General features: G+C 47.6%; 1 protein-coding gene across 5 annotated transcripts in view; it reads left to right on the top strand.

Moving 5' to 3' along the window:
- Positions 1-505: 505 nt before the first annotated feature.
- COL5A3 (collagen type V alpha 3 chain) overlaps positions 506-18,256 on the top strand; it is a 167,503-nt gene continuing 149,752 nt past the window's right edge. For all 5 annotated transcript variants that reach the window (XM_053289671.1, XM_053289670.1, XM_053289675.1 and 2 more), the window contains exon 1: positions 506-766. In XM_053289671.1, coding sequence (XP_053145646.1) covers positions 682-766 — 85 coding nt within the window. In that variant the 5' untranslated portion in view covers positions 506-681. The remainder of the gene's footprint in view (positions 767-18,256) is intronic.

Here is an 18,256-nt window from a genome sequence, read left to right as displayed (position 1 = left end):
GTGTCTAAAGGCCCTCTCCTACGCACATTTACTCGGAAGCGATTTCTGCTACGTTCAGCGAAATGTTACTCCTAAGCTAAACGTGCACAGGATCCTAGCCCCCAAGGCCGCGATCCCATGCACACTTATGCGGGAGGCAGCTCTCCTGGCTCAAGTAAAGCTACATAGGATCGGGCTGCAGCAGGGAGTAAGTCCCATGAAACGCGTTGAGACTTACTTCCGAGTAAACTTCGTCCGGAGGAGGCGGCGTGGGCTGTGGGGACGTGTTGAGTGGGAACTCTCGAGGGCGTGCTGCTGCGAGAGAGTGTGAAGGGGGCGAAGTGGGTGGCTCCGCACTCCCCCGGTGGTGTGACCTGCTGCCACCGATGGGTGTCGTCGTGGGAAAGGGCAGGGTCCGATCCAGCACCAGGACTCTGCAAGCAAACATCCATCCTCGCCGGCTCGCCCCCTGCCCCCGCCAAGCCCGGCCTGGGCTGGATCGGGCCCGGGAGAGCAGAGAGAGAGAGCAGCCCTTTCGCCGCCTTTCTTTGCGCCTCCTCGCCCGGGCGAGGGAGGGAGCTGGGCGGGGCCAGCCAGGCGGCTCTCTCGGCTCGGCGCTGGCTCCCAGCCGCTCCAAGGAGTTTGCGAGCGGACGCGGGAGCCCCCCGCCAGAGCCGAGGAGCCAGCAGGCAGGCGCTGAAGATGGCGAGCCCCGCGGGACCCTGGGGCAAGCTGATCTCCTTCCTGGCCCTCCTCGTGCTGCGGGACCTTCCCTGGGCGAGGGCAGGTAACTCAGGGGTGGTTGGCAGACAGCCAGTCTCCGGAGCGGGGCATCATCATCCCCAGGGAGAGGGCGGGTTACCTCTCGGGCGCGGCGGGGGATGAAGGCAGGTAGTGAGCAGCAGGGAGCATCCCCGGTACAGCGCCTAGCTGGGGGATAGGCAACTTTGAAAAGACTCGCCCCCCTCGCAGCAGCGCGTCCTGGCAGCCCAGCTTCTGACGGCGGGGTTGATGCTGGTCACAGGACCTCTAGCCAGACGTGTTGCGTTGCGTGAGTCAGTGTACACATCCCTGTACTCTTGTCCGTGTTTTTGTGTGAATGGCTGTGCCTGCGTTCATTTGAAAACTGAACCTGCTGCGTTCATTTTAAAAGTGAGCCTGCGCTAGGAAGTGTACTTCTGTGTGTGTTAAACATGATGCGTGAATATATGGCTGTACCGCGTTTCCGAAACGCATTGATCTCCAGTTCCCCTTCATTTTACCTCCTGCCTCCCTCCCACGCCTAACCCATCACCCACAGCCCCCTCTGTATCACAGGCAAATGTCCAGAGATCCTTGCATGTAACTGTGTGCCTGCAACTGTTGCATTGGAGGATCTGTGGCTTGGGATATTGCTGTTATCCATTCCTGACACTGGCATGGTTAGAAGACGGAAGGGGGCATCACTGATCCTTTCCGAAAACTCAGCCTTTTAGTAAACATGAGAACAAAGCAGAGACTCTTATTCCCCAATCAGTCCGAGCAGATAGAACTGCGGGAGAAGCGTTTGTTTTATGGATCCAATGTGGACAGAAGGGGGGCCACTTTCAGGGGATGTTCACCCCATTTGTGCCTTAACTAGTGCAAGGAAGAAGGTGCCCCATTGCCTCCAAATCCTCTTTTCAAAGTGGTGCACAGCCAGTGCCACTGCAGCACTGCAATATGCAATTGTTCATCTTAACTCTTCAGAAAACGTATCGTTCAGACCACTGACATTCACCTGTGTAAGCAATAGTCAGGGGGAAATGGGTTAGGAATTGCTGGGAGACAATGGCTGGCATCCTAATGAAATTTACTCAAGGAAGTCCCATTGGGATTAAGGAAATTGAAGGCATGCCTAACTTGTCCTTTTAATTACAATGGGAATTCCTCACGGCAGTTTAGTCAGGATGTCAGCCACGGTGTTTGGATGGGGAACTGAACCATCGAAAAGGAGGGGAGAGCTGTCCCTATACAGCCCTCCTCAAGTTCTTGGCCTGAGGGCTGCTATTTTCAATGGGACTCCATGCTATACATGGTGCTTCAATGCAACTTGTTTCAAAATGCTTTTTCAGTGGAGGTAGCTGCCGTGGGTATTGTGTGAAGTGAATACCCAAGGGATTATGTTGGGTACAGCAATTTTTAATTTTGAAACATCAATTAGATTAGGAGGCCATGGCCAGCATGGGTGTCCCCAGAACATTTTCCAGGGGGAGGGGCAAAGGCTGCAATCCTATACCCACTTACATGGGAGTAAGCCCCATTGAATTCAGTGGGACTGGGTCAGTCTGGGGGAGGGGACTGCCCCCCCCTTTGGATTCTCATGGTGGCCAGAGGGCTAATTGGGACTTGCCACGCTGAACATATTTCTCCAGTGTTTGTGGAACTTACTGATGACCATTTTGTTTTGGGGTACAATTCAAAGTGCTGGTGTCAACTTCTGAAGCCATAAAACACAGCCTAGGACTACAATTTCTGAAGCATCACCTCCTGTATGACCCTGCTTGTTTGTCGAGGTCATCATCTAAGACCCTAACCCTTCCCATCAGCACCAATAGGAGCTTTCCTTCTTGGACAAATAGCCACTGTGAATGTGGGGAGCTATCTGGATCAGGACCACAGCATGAAGAAAGGGGACAAAGCCCCTTTGGATCCCCCCCCCGCCATGGCTGCTGTTCAGTAAAGTGTGTGACAGCCAATGATGTGGAATTTGAACTTGGGGCAACTTTCAGGGACCTTTTGTGTGTTGAAATGGCATCCCCAGAGCTTACTCCACTTTCTTTTTTGGTGCCAAGTTTTTTTCTGCTTTGTTTACATGATGGGAAGTAGTGTAGGAATATATTTTTTGCTTGTTATTGTTATGTGCTGTTTATTTCTGATGCTACTTTATCTGTTTATTTTGGTTTAGCTTTGTTGCCCATTTGGTTTAAGATTTTAATTTTCTGAATTGCATGTTAATATCCTTGTGTTAGTTGCCTGGAAGACTGTTCCCTGGACAAGCAGGGTAGAACTACATTAAATATAGTAAAATAAAATAAAAATGTCAGTGGGCATCCATTTCTCTTTCCCCTTCCTCAGAGTTCCCTTGCAGATGTTCTGATGAGAGTTCTTGCAAGGAAGCAAGGGGGTGGGCTGTTGTTTGCCTTTCTTCTGGCCACTCCGAAGATCCTGGTGAATAGTAATAACACAGACGGGCACTTGCAGAGATGAGCTTACTCAAACATGCAGCAGAGTACACACACTTGGAGCTGCTCTGGATAGAAGTATACTCTCAGACATGGACAGGCAAATAGAGACAGAAAACCTTGGCACACTCAGATTCTCTTTCTCTTTCCCATTGAGTGAGCCCAGATTTAAGGACCAGTATACCAAGGACAGTGGGCCCATTCACACTACCGTTTGGGAGGGCAGGAGGAAGGCTTACTTTCCCCGCAGATGATTACTGATACATTACTGGGTGCATGGATCGTGAACCCAGACAGTCTGTTGCTGCCCCAGACAGTGTGGAGGTGCAGGGGTCGGGATGCATTTAGTGCATGGTTTCCCAGCCTTGGTCCTCAGATGGACTCCAACTTCCATCATCCCCGGCCACTAAGGCTAAGACCCCTTGAATTAGTGTATTAGACAGTCTGGAGAGACCTGGGTTCAAATTCCACCTCCAGCCATGAAGCTCACTAGGTGATCTTGGGCCAGTAATTATCATTGCATACTGTGCAGTGCTCTAAAGTGCTTTGTAAATGCAACTTATTGCAGATGCTAAACATGGGGTCTCTGCTACTGCCCCCCTGATTTGTTTAGCATTAGTCTGTACTAATAGTGATTAGCAGGGGGAATCAACACAGGCTTCTTAGTGGTTAAGAATATAAGAACAGCCCTGCTGGATCAAGCCCAAGGCCTATCAGGTCCAGCATCCTGTTTCATGCAGTGGCCCACCAGATGCCTCTGGGAAGCCACCATGAGTTGACTTCATGAGGAAAATTACTCAAGGAAGTCCCTTTGAAATTAAGAGGCATTGCCTAACTTGTCCTTTTAATTTTATTGGGATTACTTTGAGTAATTGTCCTCATCATTTCATCTAGTGATTAAGTGTGCTTGATACTCCCAGATCTCTCCATGTGGAAGCACCCAAAGCAATGCTACAGAAATGAAGTTGATGCCTTGTACATGCCAGACTTCTATTTCTGAAAGCATATGCAAGCTTCTGAGCTACACAGAATTCTTCCATAAGCAGAAGAGTTTGGGGTAGCCTTTATGTCCGACATGGTTGTGTCACCAACTATGGTGACATAAGGAATCTTTTTCTTTTGCACATAGATGCAGGCACACATTTGAAGGCGTGGGAGGGCCAGATGGCCTTTTGACCTTCATAGACCACAGCACACCTGTGTTGAGTCTGCCTTGTTTCACCATCTGGCTTCTCCGCTGGTGAGAGGTGATAATGAAACCTGTGCACTGAGTAAAATTGTGAATACTTAAATAAGTAATGATTGTGGGGTTTCCTCCTAGTAACATCATCCCTGCTTTTTGGGTGGACCTGGGCTCTTTCTTGTATTCCCACTTTAGCAGTAACATGCCCAGCACTCTCATTCAACACACAATAATAAAAGGTCAGGGTGCAAGATCTTAACCATCTCAATAACGAGGTTCAATGCTCTCTCTCTCTCTCTCTCTCTCTCTCTCTCTCTCTCTCTCTTTAAGTTTGTGAGATTTGTAGAGGTGAACCTAGATATAGGCCCCATCAAATACAGGGCACAGATAGGAAGTATACTACTGTATGTGTTCAACATGTGTGGATAATTGTATGTGTGAACACTGCACACCGATTGTACATGGCTTGCATTTTCTATATGAACAGGGCTAGTATCTCTCACAAGTAGGCACTAATGTATGTTACAGCTAATGTTCAAATGCAGAGAAAACTAACAATCACAGGAGAACATAGACAATTGCTCATTGATCTGGCAAATATCTGAAAATCCAGAGATAAGCTGGTGTTTGAGATCACTTCATGGCCACTGTGAACCATTCACTGGTGTCATTTCATATTTTCAAAGAACATATTGCTCCATTAAAAAATAAATAAATTCAGAAGCCACTGTAACATTTTGTATTCGGACCAACCAAAATTACAGGTTGGTTGATCCTAAATATTACCAGGTTGTTGTGACTTTTATTTTTTCATAATTTCAGGCAGTCAATAATGGTTGCTCAAAGCCTGTACCCTAAACATTGAATTGCAAATACATTCCTCCCTCTCTCTCAGCCCCCACCCTCTCTTTGCTCCTTGTCTGACCATTCCATTCCTTGTCTGACCATTCCGTTGCTCGCCTCTTACTGCCTGCCCCCTTTGCACACACCCAGCTGCACTGGGACACTCCTGGCTGTAGTGCTTTCTCTAGCAAACCTAGCAAAAAATGTGTATGATTGAAAACAACTGGAGGAAAGGGACCGTGCCAGGGGAGCAGCCTATACATAATTCTCCTTTAGCCAGCCTCTTGGATCCCCTGTCCTGCCTTTCTCCCCTTATACTTCCAGGGAATTTATTGCAACACTCTGTTGGCAGGGTATGGAGTTCAGAGGTGTCCATCTTAAAGGTTAGTCTCTTAACTTGGGTGCCTCACACCACACGCCCTTCCCTAATTTATTGCTTCCTTTCCCCCTGAACAGAACTGAAGATCACAGCTTGCCAGCTCCCCCTGCGCTTATAATCTGCCGGATATCTTGTAGAGCACTTTGGAGTCCCGTTCTGTCCTCTCCTGTACGATTTATTTTTCAAATTTGTAGCCCACCCCAAACTTCCGTCTCTGGGCAGTTTATAGCAACATAGCTATATGTCTGGGCTCTTTAGCAAGCCCTGACTTGGGTCTGGGAGGATGATGATGACATGATGTTTATAATGGGTTGGCAGCTGTACCCAGAGTTGGACAAAAAGCCTCTGTTCTCACTCAACAATTTAATCTAGAGTGGAGGGCATCAAGAGCAGAGGGGGCCTCAAGCCTGGAAGCCCCAGACACATCTCCAACTTCATTCCAAGCTGCCAAAGGCTTGTTTAGACATGAGGGGGAATATGCGGGGCCTTTCAGGCAGATGAGCTCAATGTCTGCACCTGAAATGCCACAGGGAGTGAAGGACGGTGCTGTATGACAGCTGCTGGGGAATGTGTTATGACTTGCATGCACACACGCAAGTCATAACACGTTTTGGGGGCATCAAAGATTGGTCAAGAGCAGGGATATGTGTCTCTTCTGTAACACTCTCAGAAGCACCCTCTCTCTCTTTTGGAGAAACATCTCCCGTTTTGTCACAGTTGGAGCGCCACCAAACAGGCTCATTCCACTTGATCATCAGTGGCTGGCATTGCCTGTTCCACCCTTCTTTCACTTCCACCAGGTTCAGGACAAAACAAATAGCAACAAAAAGGACACTGACTGTACATTGAATACTGGTAGTATGCAGCTATTTGCTGCAGACATGAAATGGAGCTGATCTCCGTTCTGTTAGCTGCTAGTCCAGTGTTCTTCATTGTAAAGCCTGGGGACCAGTAGTCCCACCCCCCTCATCAACCCTAAGTGCGGCTCCATGACTAATTGCTGATTGGGCCTGTGTGAAGCTTCAGACAAAGCTGAGTACTCGGAACAGTCCCACAGGCACCATGTCGCCACCATTCCCAGTGCTGCATTTTGCCCAACACTGGTGGGGCTCCTCCTTTAAGGGAAAAGTTGCTTTCTGGATCGCCTGCACCATCCTGGAAGGCATGCACAGAGTGCTGGGCCTGGGTGGCCTGATTTGGCTTTAAAAAAGCCAAATTCTGGCTTACGGCCCATTTAACTCACGAGTATACCCCTTAGGTTCTGGCAACTTCCCAGTGGGAAGTGCAGACCTACCCAGTGCTTTCCTCCTAGAGCTCTTAAGAGAGGGCTCCGTCTTTGTAAACATCGCTCCTTGCACTGTGGAAAGCAGAGGTCAGCAGAGTGGGAAACGGCTCTCACATGGAACCATTAAAAAAAATTTTTTTTTGCATACTGTCCCCCGTTTGAAAAATAGTGAAAATCACTGCTAGTCCATATGGATGAGCAGAATCAGTATGGGAGGAGTGGGGAATGGTTGTCGTCATGCCTTAACTCCAGTGGTCACTTAAAACCTGTATTTTTCTCTTTTGGGGGTGGTGTCCACTGTCCAAGTACCATCACTCCTAGGGACAATGTCTGGAAGCAACCTATGTATTGCAGTGCCAAGTGTCACACTGTGTGTATGTGTGTGTGTAGCTGTTCCATTTTCTGTTGCAGCACTGTAGTCCTGAATTTTGCTCATGTACACTGACTTGATGGCACACTTTTCCTTTACCTTTACCTTCTTCCCTGTTCTACACAGAGAGCATGCTACCTGTTTCATTTGAAGCTCAGGCTTTTTTTCTTGTTGCTGTTTTCTTTCGGTGCAATAGCACCGTGCTGAAACATCATGAGGCCATTCACATGCCCAGGTGGGGGGCAGGAGGGCAAGGCTGGTCCAACTCATCTTCCCCCCGCCCCCAGATGAGTGCTGCAATGTTGCTGGGAGCATAAATTGCGCTCCCAGACATTCTGCGCTGTGTGGCTCTCTGGAGACTGGAACAACGCGTCTCGGCCTCCAGCTATCCCACAATGCACCATGCAAGATGTGTGATGCATTGAGGGATTTCCCCAGGAGACAGGCCTCTAGGCGCCCATCTCTGTGTCAGCTGGGGCTGAACGCAGGCCCAGTGAACAGACGATCCCAGAGCCCGGGTTAAGGGCTCACTCGAGCCTTTAACCCTGGCTAAAAGCCAGGTTACAAAGCTGGGCTAGGCAGCACTGTTCCCTCACTTGTGCACGCTCACAAGTTTTTGGATGTCTGCTCAGTTAATTTTAGATCCCACTAAGGTTGAGTCAGGAAGGCCCCTCTCTGAATGCATCTGCGCACACACTGCCTTGATACTCCTGCCCAGAACAAAACTCATTCCGCACAGAGATAAAAAAAATTAGAGAGACCACTTTTAGGCAGTGCTGCCCCGCTAGGATTGGCTTCCCTAGCCTGGGTTAGGTGCACATGAGAACAGTCTCCTGTTCCTGTGAGAACAGTGTATTTGGTGGGATAATTTTCAATATTAACATGATTGATCTTTTGGTTTTGCTGTGATCTGGCACTGTCTGAATGGTCTGAATGAGTGGAGGTATGGGGAAGGTGTCCTCTGACGGTTTTCCAGCTTCTTCTCTCTTCCTGCACAAGTCGACGAAGTGCTGTTTTCTTGCATGCCTACTGGCTGGGATCCTGGAAGAAAGCATGATATCTGTCAGGCCTTGGCCTGACTCCAAGATGGGCTGCTGCTGAGGGCAGGGGAGATCTGATTGCAGAGTGGACAGGTGAGGGTCACAGTGGCTAGAGGCAGCAGATGCGGTCAAGGCAGGCTGGGCTGAGTGCCAGACCAGAGTTAGGTGCAGAACAGAAGGACCAGAGGCAGGAGTCACAGTTGTGGAGAGGCAGCATTTCAGGAGCCAGTGAGAGCTGGAAAGGGAGCTAGTGGAGCATGATGATGGCTACAATAGTGCAGTGTGAGTCAGGAAGTCCTCAGTTCAAATTCTGGTGTTGTCAACGCACTTGGTGCCCATGGGCACGCCATTCCCTCTCCACTCTGGTCCACCAGTCTGTCTGTTGGGTAGCAAAACTAACCTACCATACCAGTTGATTGTGAGGATTACTGTGATAATGAAGGTATATGGAGCACTTTTAAAGCACCATAGTATGTATGTGCTAAGTGTTATTATTTATTGTTCTATCAGACAAGTGTTGTTTAAGTCTATTGTTCTGCCCTTAAGCACTTGAATGTGTTGTTGAAATGTGCATGTTTCTCTTTCACAAGAGTGCCACATGACCAGGGTCTCTGGCATAGATTTTAATCCTGAGAAGCTTGATTTATATAATATACATATACAGGCACACAGCTGCATAGGGGTCCCCAGATGTTGCTAGGGTCCCCAAACCTGGGTCCTCAGATGTTGCTGGATTACAACTCCCATCATTCCCAGCCACAATGACTGGCTGAGGATGATGGGAGTTGTAGTCCAACACCATCTGGGAATTCAAGTGTGAAAACCCCTGTTATACCTTGAGAGAACGTCTGGTGAAATCTCAGAAGCCAAATCTGAGCAGAGCTTTTGGAGATATGGGGCGCAGGATTTCAATCTCCTGAGCATCTTCTTCTACTTTTCGGATTGCTACTGTTTTAAGGTCCCTGCCCCCACACCTCACCTCTCCCTATTCTTTAGACTTCCCCCCTTACATCCCCTTCCTGTCCTTGCCAAAATGTCCAGTCTTTGAAAAATGGGGGTGGTGGAGAGAAAGGGAGGGAGGGAGGGAAGGAGAAGGAGAGAACATTACATAAGTGGTTCCAAAACACCAGATCTGGGTTTCCTTGCTGCAAGGTTTATTTTTTAAAATATGTGTTTGTTTTGGTATACTGTATACAGAGCCATAGTCAAGAACAAGGGCTAGGGGGAAAAGCTGGGAGCCAAGAATCTGTACAGCTGCTTGCCTTCTGGTGCTTGGACTCATTCCGAAACTGCTAATACTCGTAAACATGTAGTTTCAACTGCAGCTTTCCCTGGAGTTGGGGTCAGCAGGGCACCACACACATGATGCAGCCGACACGTGAATGCCACACGGCATTGCAAGCATGGTCTGCCTGCCAGATGTGTACCAGATTAGTATGGCAAAACGGAAGCTGATGCACAGGCTCATGCCAAGAGTTCCACCTAGCCTGGTGTTCTGGAAGAGGTCCTTTCACCTCCTTCTCCTGGAGAGTCATCCCTGGGATAATCGTCGTGTAAAGGTGGGATCTGAGATTGCCACTGCCCCGGGTGTGTATGCTTCCCCTCCATCCCCATGGAACCCACTACTTCTGTTGTATGTTCTGATGTGCCAATACTGGTTGTGTCATCTGATCCGAACCCCACCATCTTGGCATATCCTGCCCTACATCCTGCAGGGAAATCAACATTTGTAACTGAGATTTCAAGTGAGTGACAGATGTCAGATTCCCTGCAGAGAGGTAGAGCAGGATATGCCAAGATTGGTGGGTTTGGACAACACACCCAGTTGCAGCATATTGGAACCTATAGCGGAAGCAGAGACTCACGCGTGGATTGGGGAAGCATGCACTTCCAGGACGGCAGCAACCTCAGGCGCTGTCACTATGCCTGACCCCACCCAAAGCAAAAGAGCAGAGTGGCAAACAACTCGATCTTCCACTTCCAAACTTGAAACCATTTTCTAAAGAGTTTCCAAAGTTGAAACTCTTGCTGCTGAGGGGGTGAAGACAGAGGCATTATTCTGGATGTGCATCTGGATGTGCTCTGGTATTGGCAATTGGCATGGCATGCAAGTGCAGCGTCATTCCAGATGTGTCAAGAAGAACTGCAGTGCGAGGGGGCCTCTCTGGAGGTAACAGTGCCAAGAATCATAGACTGGTGAAAAGGCCAGAAAAGTGATCCAGGAACTCATTGGCTAGCTTGTCTCAATGGAACTTTCTGTCCTAACTGCGCATGTGTGTGTGTGTTAAGTAACAGACATTGGTGACCATATTTATCTGGGTCAGTGATCCTTGACTTTGTTGCACTGACTACTATTCAGCTTTTGCTTGTTCTTAGTGTATGACTCTCTTACTTTATGGGCACTGCATGAGAGAACATTTGGGAGGCTTCCAAATTAAACCTCAGCTGCTGCATTTACTTTCTGTAACTATAATATAATGAATATATATGCCACATATATATTTAATGGGTATATTTAATCAATATATATGGCTATGATACAGTGTGCATACAGCTGGAGGAGTTGATTGCCTTTACATGACTTGGAAAGGCAACTTTCAAAATTTAAAATATAAAGTGGCTTGTGGCTTCAACCTGTGTTCCCATGCAACTCTTGTCTCCTCCTCACCCCACCACTGTCTTGTCTACTTTTGGTATTTAGATTGTACGCTCCTTGGAAACAGGAGACCTACCTGCTTTGCTTTCAAAATGTTATAAATCACCACATATGTTTATAGTGCTGCATAAATATGATTTATTAGTAGTAGTAAAAATATGCTAGAAACTTCAAAGTAATGTCTTGGTCTTCAGTATTTTCTTGCATTGTTTTTTGTTGTGGCCTGATGGACCACCTGAAAGTATATGAGGGACCATTGATGGCTCCTGGGCTACTAATCTGGTTAGTCCCTAGGTGGGCTATTTTCCTAGGTTTGAGTTGCACATGGGCTTCTTCCTAGATCTTGTGGAAACAGAACTGACATTGGGGAGGGTGATTGTTTGGTAAGCAACTCCAGCTCAGATCAGGCTCTTGAGATGGGATGGGGTTACATAGAGTAAAGCAACGACTGTAGGCTGAAAGAGAAGGACTGATAGGTAAGACTCAAAGATTCTTCTTGCACCTCCCTTCCTGAACACTATGGGTTTGGGGTTTTGTTTGTTGTTTTGCTTTCATTTTGGCAGACACTAGCAGCATATTTGTGGTCATGAGAGTTTGAAATTTTTCAAAAATGAGATCCTTGGGAACTTAAGGCTTCCTTCTCTGCCAAATGACATATTCCATGCAACCTTGTTCAGGTCACATATGGTGATCCGTCCTCATCAGAGAATGATAGGCTTGTATAGAATCTTCAGTGATATTTGGTGAACTACCATACAGTGTTCCTTCTAAGGCATGCGCAAGTACGTGCGCTCACAAATTTTTTGATGTCTGCTCAGTTAATTTTAGATCCCGCTCAGGTTGAATCAGGAAGGCCCCACTCTGAAGGCATGTGCGCACACACTGCCTTGATACTCCCACGCAGAACAAAACTTATTCCACACACAGATGAAAAAAATTAAGAGAACACTGCTACCATACGAATCTCTGATATTTGGGTACCATTTCACATCATATATGCGGGCTAGAGAGAGTGATCATGGAATGGCTATTATTTTAAAGCTGGCATGATCTCCACCAAATCACTTGACTGACCCAAAATGCCTTGGTTGTACATCCTGGGCCAGGCTAGGGCCAGGCCCCAGTACTCCTAGACTTTCTCACTGTCTCTGCTTCAGGGCACCAGAGTTTTAGGGCCACCATCCTGGGCTTTCAGATCCTGCCTAACACTGCATAAACATGTTCTTCGCCTCATTTTCTCTTGGATTATTAATACCTGTGCAATTTCCTGAGTAGAAATAGCTGTGGCTCAAAACTGATGCTGCTGCGCCTGGTGTTGACTTGGACTTCTAGTCCCTGCTGATGAGGACACTCCTCTCCTCAGTGGTAGCTGATTCTTTAGTACCTGTATACAGTCTCAACCCAAGCTCTGTCTTGTGAGTCTCTACCCTCATTCCTGTACTTGCAGTGCACTCCCCCACCAGCAGCATGGACCCTTCTCCTACCCCCTTCCCTCCACTGCTGGGCCTCTCTCATTCCTCCCAAGACATAGCTCCTTCCTTCCACCTCTTCTCTCTGCCAGGGCCTTTCTTCCCAGCATCCCCTCCCCCTCTTTCTTACCTGGTGGTGGTGGCAGCCACAGGTGCCACCACTCCTTGGTCATTGGCATCTTTGCTCTCGATGTCTTTTGAAAAAGGTAGGAGGAGAGGAACTGAGCATCAGAAAGTCAGAAAGCATCAGAAAGCATCAGAAAGTCAGCATCAGAACTGAGCATCAGAACACACAGCCTGCTGAAACAAGAGCCTCCTCATCTCTGACAACTTTAAAAAAAGCCTTTAAAGACACATTTATTCACCCAAGCTTTTTAACTAGACCCGTGGCTTTGAATCGTTTTCCGATTTTAATTTCTGTTTTAATTTGTTTTATGTTGCTGTAAGCCTCTTGGAGATGGAAGTTTAGGGTGGTCTACAAATACGAATGAATAAATACATAAATAAGTGTGGACTCACACTTCTGGTAGCTCCATCCCCCACCCCCTGTCTTTTTGAAAGGCAGGGAGAGCAGAGAGATTAGCAGTGGCTGGGCAAGCAGGGTGAAGGGAAGCACAATATGGCAGCAACGTCCAGTGCGTCACCTGCACATGATCCAGTTCACTGCTTGAGGCTGTTTCCTTATTCACTGGGAGGCCAGCCCACTTCAGCTTTTAATCCTTTTCACCTGACTAGATTTGTCCTCATTGCTTTTCACTGGGGTGATTGATCTCTTTTAGGAGAGTCTTCATTATATTGCATTTGGGACTTAGGAGTACACTTTGAGGTATCTCTGCATCCTGCCAGCTTCACAGTTCTCATTTGCTGACCCTACAGTGAGATGGAAACGTGTGTATTTTTCAAACACTGAGGTTGTTCATATGGGTGGGCGGGGCAGGGGGAAGGCTGGTTAAGCTTACCTTCCCTCCAGACAAGTGATGGCATGTTTCTGGGACCGTGGACCATGCTCCCAGACAAACAGTGCTGCATGCCTGCAACGCACAGCTCCGGAGGCCAGGATGACGTGTCCCAGCCTCCAGGGAATCCCCAAATGCACCGCACAACATGTACAATTCATTGGGGGATTCCCGCAGGAGATGAGCACTCTAGCTGCCCATCTCTTTGTCCACTGGCGCTAAACATAGCCCCAGCAAGCACACAATCCTAGAGCCCGGGTTTAAGGGCTCACACAAGTGCTTAACACTGGCTAAGAGTTGGATGTTAAAGCAGGGTTAGGTGGTGCTGCCCTGCCAGGATCAAGCTCTATCCAGGCGGTTGTCATGCACAGCCAACCCAGGCTGGGCTTCCCTAGTGCATGTGAGAACAGACTCACTGTGTTTTGCACACCCTGAGATGTCTACTTGTGCAGTTGATTCAGGCAGCCACTGAGGATGTACAAGCAGCTTACTGGCTTTGCCTCAGCTCCCAACCTGCTTGAGATAATAATGGCTCCCATGAGCTGCACTGTTATATTTTTCAGGACCTTGGACAGGTCACTAGGGAGGGCACCTGAGCCCAGGGAAGGCAAGTCAATAGTACCATGAGGCACTAGGTGGTGCTTCTAGGTTTGACATCATTGGCTCAGGGGTTGCCCTGGAATTTCTCTGCCTTTACTGCTGGGATTGGAAAATCCAGATATTGGCAAATAGTGCTAATGAGTCAAGGGTGACACACACCCAGCTGTGAACGTCTGGCAGGCAAGAGGTCTGGCTGGAGACCCGTGGCCCATGTATCCAGTGGAGGAAGGTCTGGCTGGCTTCCTTTTCCTGCTTGTTTTTCAGCAGCGAAGTCGCCGCCTTTGGTAGGTTGGCTGGCAATGAGTAGGTTGCTCTAGCAACCTACTGAAGCTGAGTCAGTGGAGCGCTTTACCTGGGGCAGGGACAGTCTCAAGAATTCTTTCAGTAGTACTAAGCCTCTGTATGCCGAAAACTAGACTACTTTTATCGATGGCTAGTGTATTCTTTCTTCTTCTTTCTTCTCCATCTTTGGTCTTATGTACTAAAGCTCAATGAATACATTGAAAGATCTTGTGTAGCTGGATCCCTCACCACACTGATAATGCATGGATGATGGAATCACATAAAATATGGAGAAACATGTGGGACATTTCTGTATTAGCACCACTCCTCACTAGAGGTCCACAGCAATGTGAACCCTGCATCACAAGGGATTATGTCACACAAACAAAAGTACACTACCAGTGGTATACAGCCATAGGGAGACACCAAGTGTTGGGCCTGGCTTTGCATGTTCCAGTTTGTAGCAGTCCTGGGATCTTGGGCTTAAAGCAAAACTGAATCCAAATATATTTTTCCACTTATGAAAGAGCTTGCATAACCACCTGCACACACAGAATAATGAAAACAGCTGTAGAACCAGTGTTCTAATTTTTTTCATTTGTGTGTATAATAAGTTTTGTCCTGGGTAGCAGTATCAAGGCAGTGTGCATGTACATGCATTCAGAGTGGGGCCTTCCTGAGTCAACCGGAGCGGGATCTAAAATTAATTAAGCAGACATCAAAGCACTTGTGAGCGTGCGCATGTGCGCACACCTTAGATGGAACACTGTGTAGAACCTACCTGTTATAGGTCCATAGGAAGCTACCTTATACCGAGTCAGACCATTGGTCCACCTAGCTCAGTATTGACTGGCAGTGAGTCTTCAGGGTTCCAAACAGAGGTCTTTTTTCCAGCTCTCCTTGGAAATGTCAGGAATTGAACCTGGGACGTTCTGCCTGTAAAGCAGGTGTTCAACCACTGAGTCATGGTACATCCACCCTTGGCAGGGCTTGTCTGGGATCTGAACTCAGGACTTCAAACACCCTAAGAGAGAATTCTATACCTAGACTGACAAACCAAATTATAGCACTTTGTGAACTCCAGCGCAAGCTCTTGCACAAGTCTTTGTGGAACAGCACTATTAGCTGTGTTCATTATACTCACAGTTCTTTGGATCTAGTCTAGTATCTTATTCTCTGGTCTGCACTGTTTCCTTTACCTGCTTCCCACTACATAAGTAGCCTATTGGGAACATAAGCCCAGTTTCCATTGTTTTCATGGACTTCTCACCAACGTTCTAAGCCTGAGTCTGGGCTGTACCACTTCAGGCTGCAGGTTGGCAGGGGTGCTTGCATGATTGGTTGTTCCCTCGTGTGAAAATAATTCCTAGCATAGAATAAGTCGATATAGTGGCAATGATATACGCATTCTCCCTTCCTCTTGATAAGATTTTAAAGACCTCTTTTAATACGTAAATAAATAAATACTTGTGCGTTAAAAGAGGTCTTTACTTGCACATTAAAAGAGGTCTTTAAAATCTTGTCCTAGCATATTGGTAACTAGCATGCTAGGTAGGGAGAAGGCTAGACTATAGAACCCTTCTCCCTAATATCTAAAGCAGGCATCCCCAAACTGCGGCCCTCCAGATGTTGCTGAACTACAACTCCCAGCATCCCTAGACACAATTTTTTGTGGCTGGGTATGCTGGAAGTTGTAGTTCAGCAACATCTGGAGGGCCGCAGTTTGGGGATGCCTGATCTACAGTTTATAGAGGAACATTCCACTAAGTGAGCCCCCATCTGTAGCATGAAATGGTACAGCCTAGGTCACACAGGTTCACCACTGGAGTGAGAACTAGACATCAGTCTGGGATCCTGATGTTTGGGAGACGAGTTGCCCTCCACAATTTTTGGTACCAGCACATTATGTTCTCAAGGATAAGATCCTGCATACGTGGGGCAGGGCCTGAGATTAGCTCAGCCTGGGGCGGAGGAGGTCAAAACTGCAGCCAGAGACCACCCACAGTGCATTTTTTCCAAGCCACTTGCGGTTCATCATTTCCTGCTCAGCTCTCTCACCACAGCTCGGCAAGTAAACTCCTGCTTCCCAAGCTTTTCTAATGGCCTTCATTCCTGACCTGCTGTTCTCCTAGTCTTATTGCTGTTCTCGTACTAGCCCCATCCCAACTCCACACTTCAAGACCGAATTATATATGTCATGGGAGATCCATAATTGGATCTCCTGCCCGCCCCGCCGCCCCCATTTAAAAGCATCTGTAAGGTGGGGTGGGAGTCATTGTGTTAACTCTCTGCACCACCATTTTCCTGATCAAAATTACCGCCTCTGAAGCACTGTTCCCTCTAACAGGGATTCCCAGAGGTTGTTGACTACAACTCCCAGCATCCACAGCTGTAATAGCCTTTGGCTGGGGATTATGGGAAATGTAGTCAGCCACCTCTGGGAATCCCTGTTAGAGGGAACACTGCAGCTGCTGTTAGCCCTGCTTGGGGGGAAGCACTAGGCACAATGCAGCCACTTGCTTCCCATTTTGTGTGTGGAAAGGAGTGATTTGGATCAGAGTAGCAATATGGCTGGCATCAGAGATGTCATGGTTGGGCAGATGCTGAGGGCCCAGGGCCCTCAGGCCCACTACTGATCCTTGAGGCCACCTTTTGTCCATAACCTTTTTGTGATATGGTGTCAGAGTGGAGCAGCTCTCTCGGTGCCCTTCGAGATAGGAGGAGGGGGCTCACAGAGGTCAGTTTGCTGATGGCCCCATGAAACCTGGAGCTGGACCTGGGTGGAGGAAGGGTTGACTCACATTCCCTCAGCACCATGGTTCCAATCCATTTCCCCTCCCCTTCCTGTTGCTACTTTTATTAAAGTCATTAAAGTTAAAAAAAAAAAGTTGAAAGATCCAGTCACAGATCTCCCGCATCATGTGTGGTTCAGCCTTCAGATCCTGCTGAAACGTACCTGCTGTGTAAGGTGACTTCCAAAATGGTATGTGGTATGGTGATAGGTACAAGCAAAACTACTACTCTCATTCAACATTCTGTCTATTCATTGTGACCCAGCAGAGACTCCCAGCAGGACAAAGTGGTGGTAAGGTATCACAGGACAAGGTGCTAGGTATTAACAACAAAGTGAGAGATTAATACCCCCTTGCCCTACTGATGGGTTTCTGCCTGGCTATGATGAATAGATAGAATGCTGAACAAGACCATCATTTTTCAAACAGTGTTCCATGGAACCTTGAGCTTTGGAATTCCAATCAGTAACAGAAGGCAAATTGTTCACTTTTACCAACCTTCCTCTGAAATGCACAGCTGCGGCTGCCTTTGTTAGATTTGCTTCAGAGAGCTTAGCAGGAAGAGCCTGAGAAACTGCTCGGGAACTTTCTGATTTGAATCTGGCGTCCGCTGTGAGTTTGCTAGGTGGCTTTTGGCAAACTACTCCTTCTCAGGCCCCTATCTGCCTTGGTGGGGGCAGGGCTTGCAACAATATTAACATACCTTACAGAGTAGCTGCAAGGATTGTGACAAGGTAGTACATGTGAAGCAGTCTGAACACACACAAATGCGAATTATTGTTATATGCCATTTTTGAAGGAGCTTGGGTGGCACGTGTGAGGTTAATTTTTTTAAACAAGGGGGTAGTTTTGGCTGAGAAGTGACAACTTGGTTAGGATCACACAGTGTGGATTGTTGTCTTCACAGGGATTTAAACCTGAGTTTCTGGCATCCAAAGTCAAAGCTCTAACCATTACTCACTAGCTCTTTCATGGCTAACTGCTACTAACAGCTCCACCCTGCATATGTTAATTCAACTGTTCCATTTTTTAAAAAAAATCCCTGTCACCTTTCTTCTTTTTGAAGCCCTCTCAAGACAGCTTATTAATTTATTTTTTTGGTTTTAAAGTCAGACATGCCAGTGGCCACTACAGTATCCTGTGACAATGAACCACAGGTGCCCAGTGGATACTTTCCATGTATACAGTGCTTCAGAGCATTCAAAGTACTCCATGTGCA

The sequence above is a fragment of the Hemicordylus capensis genome, chromosome 2 (assembly GCF_027244095.1).
Source record: "Hemicordylus capensis ecotype Gifberg chromosome 2, rHemCap1.1.pri, whole genome shotgun sequence".
In the NCBI taxonomy this organism is placed as follows: Eukaryota; Metazoa; Chordata; class Lepidosauria; order Squamata; family Cordylidae; genus Hemicordylus; species Hemicordylus capensis.
Note: the sequence above shows the minus strand (reverse complement) of the source record. Positions and strands in the feature narration are given on the sequence as shown.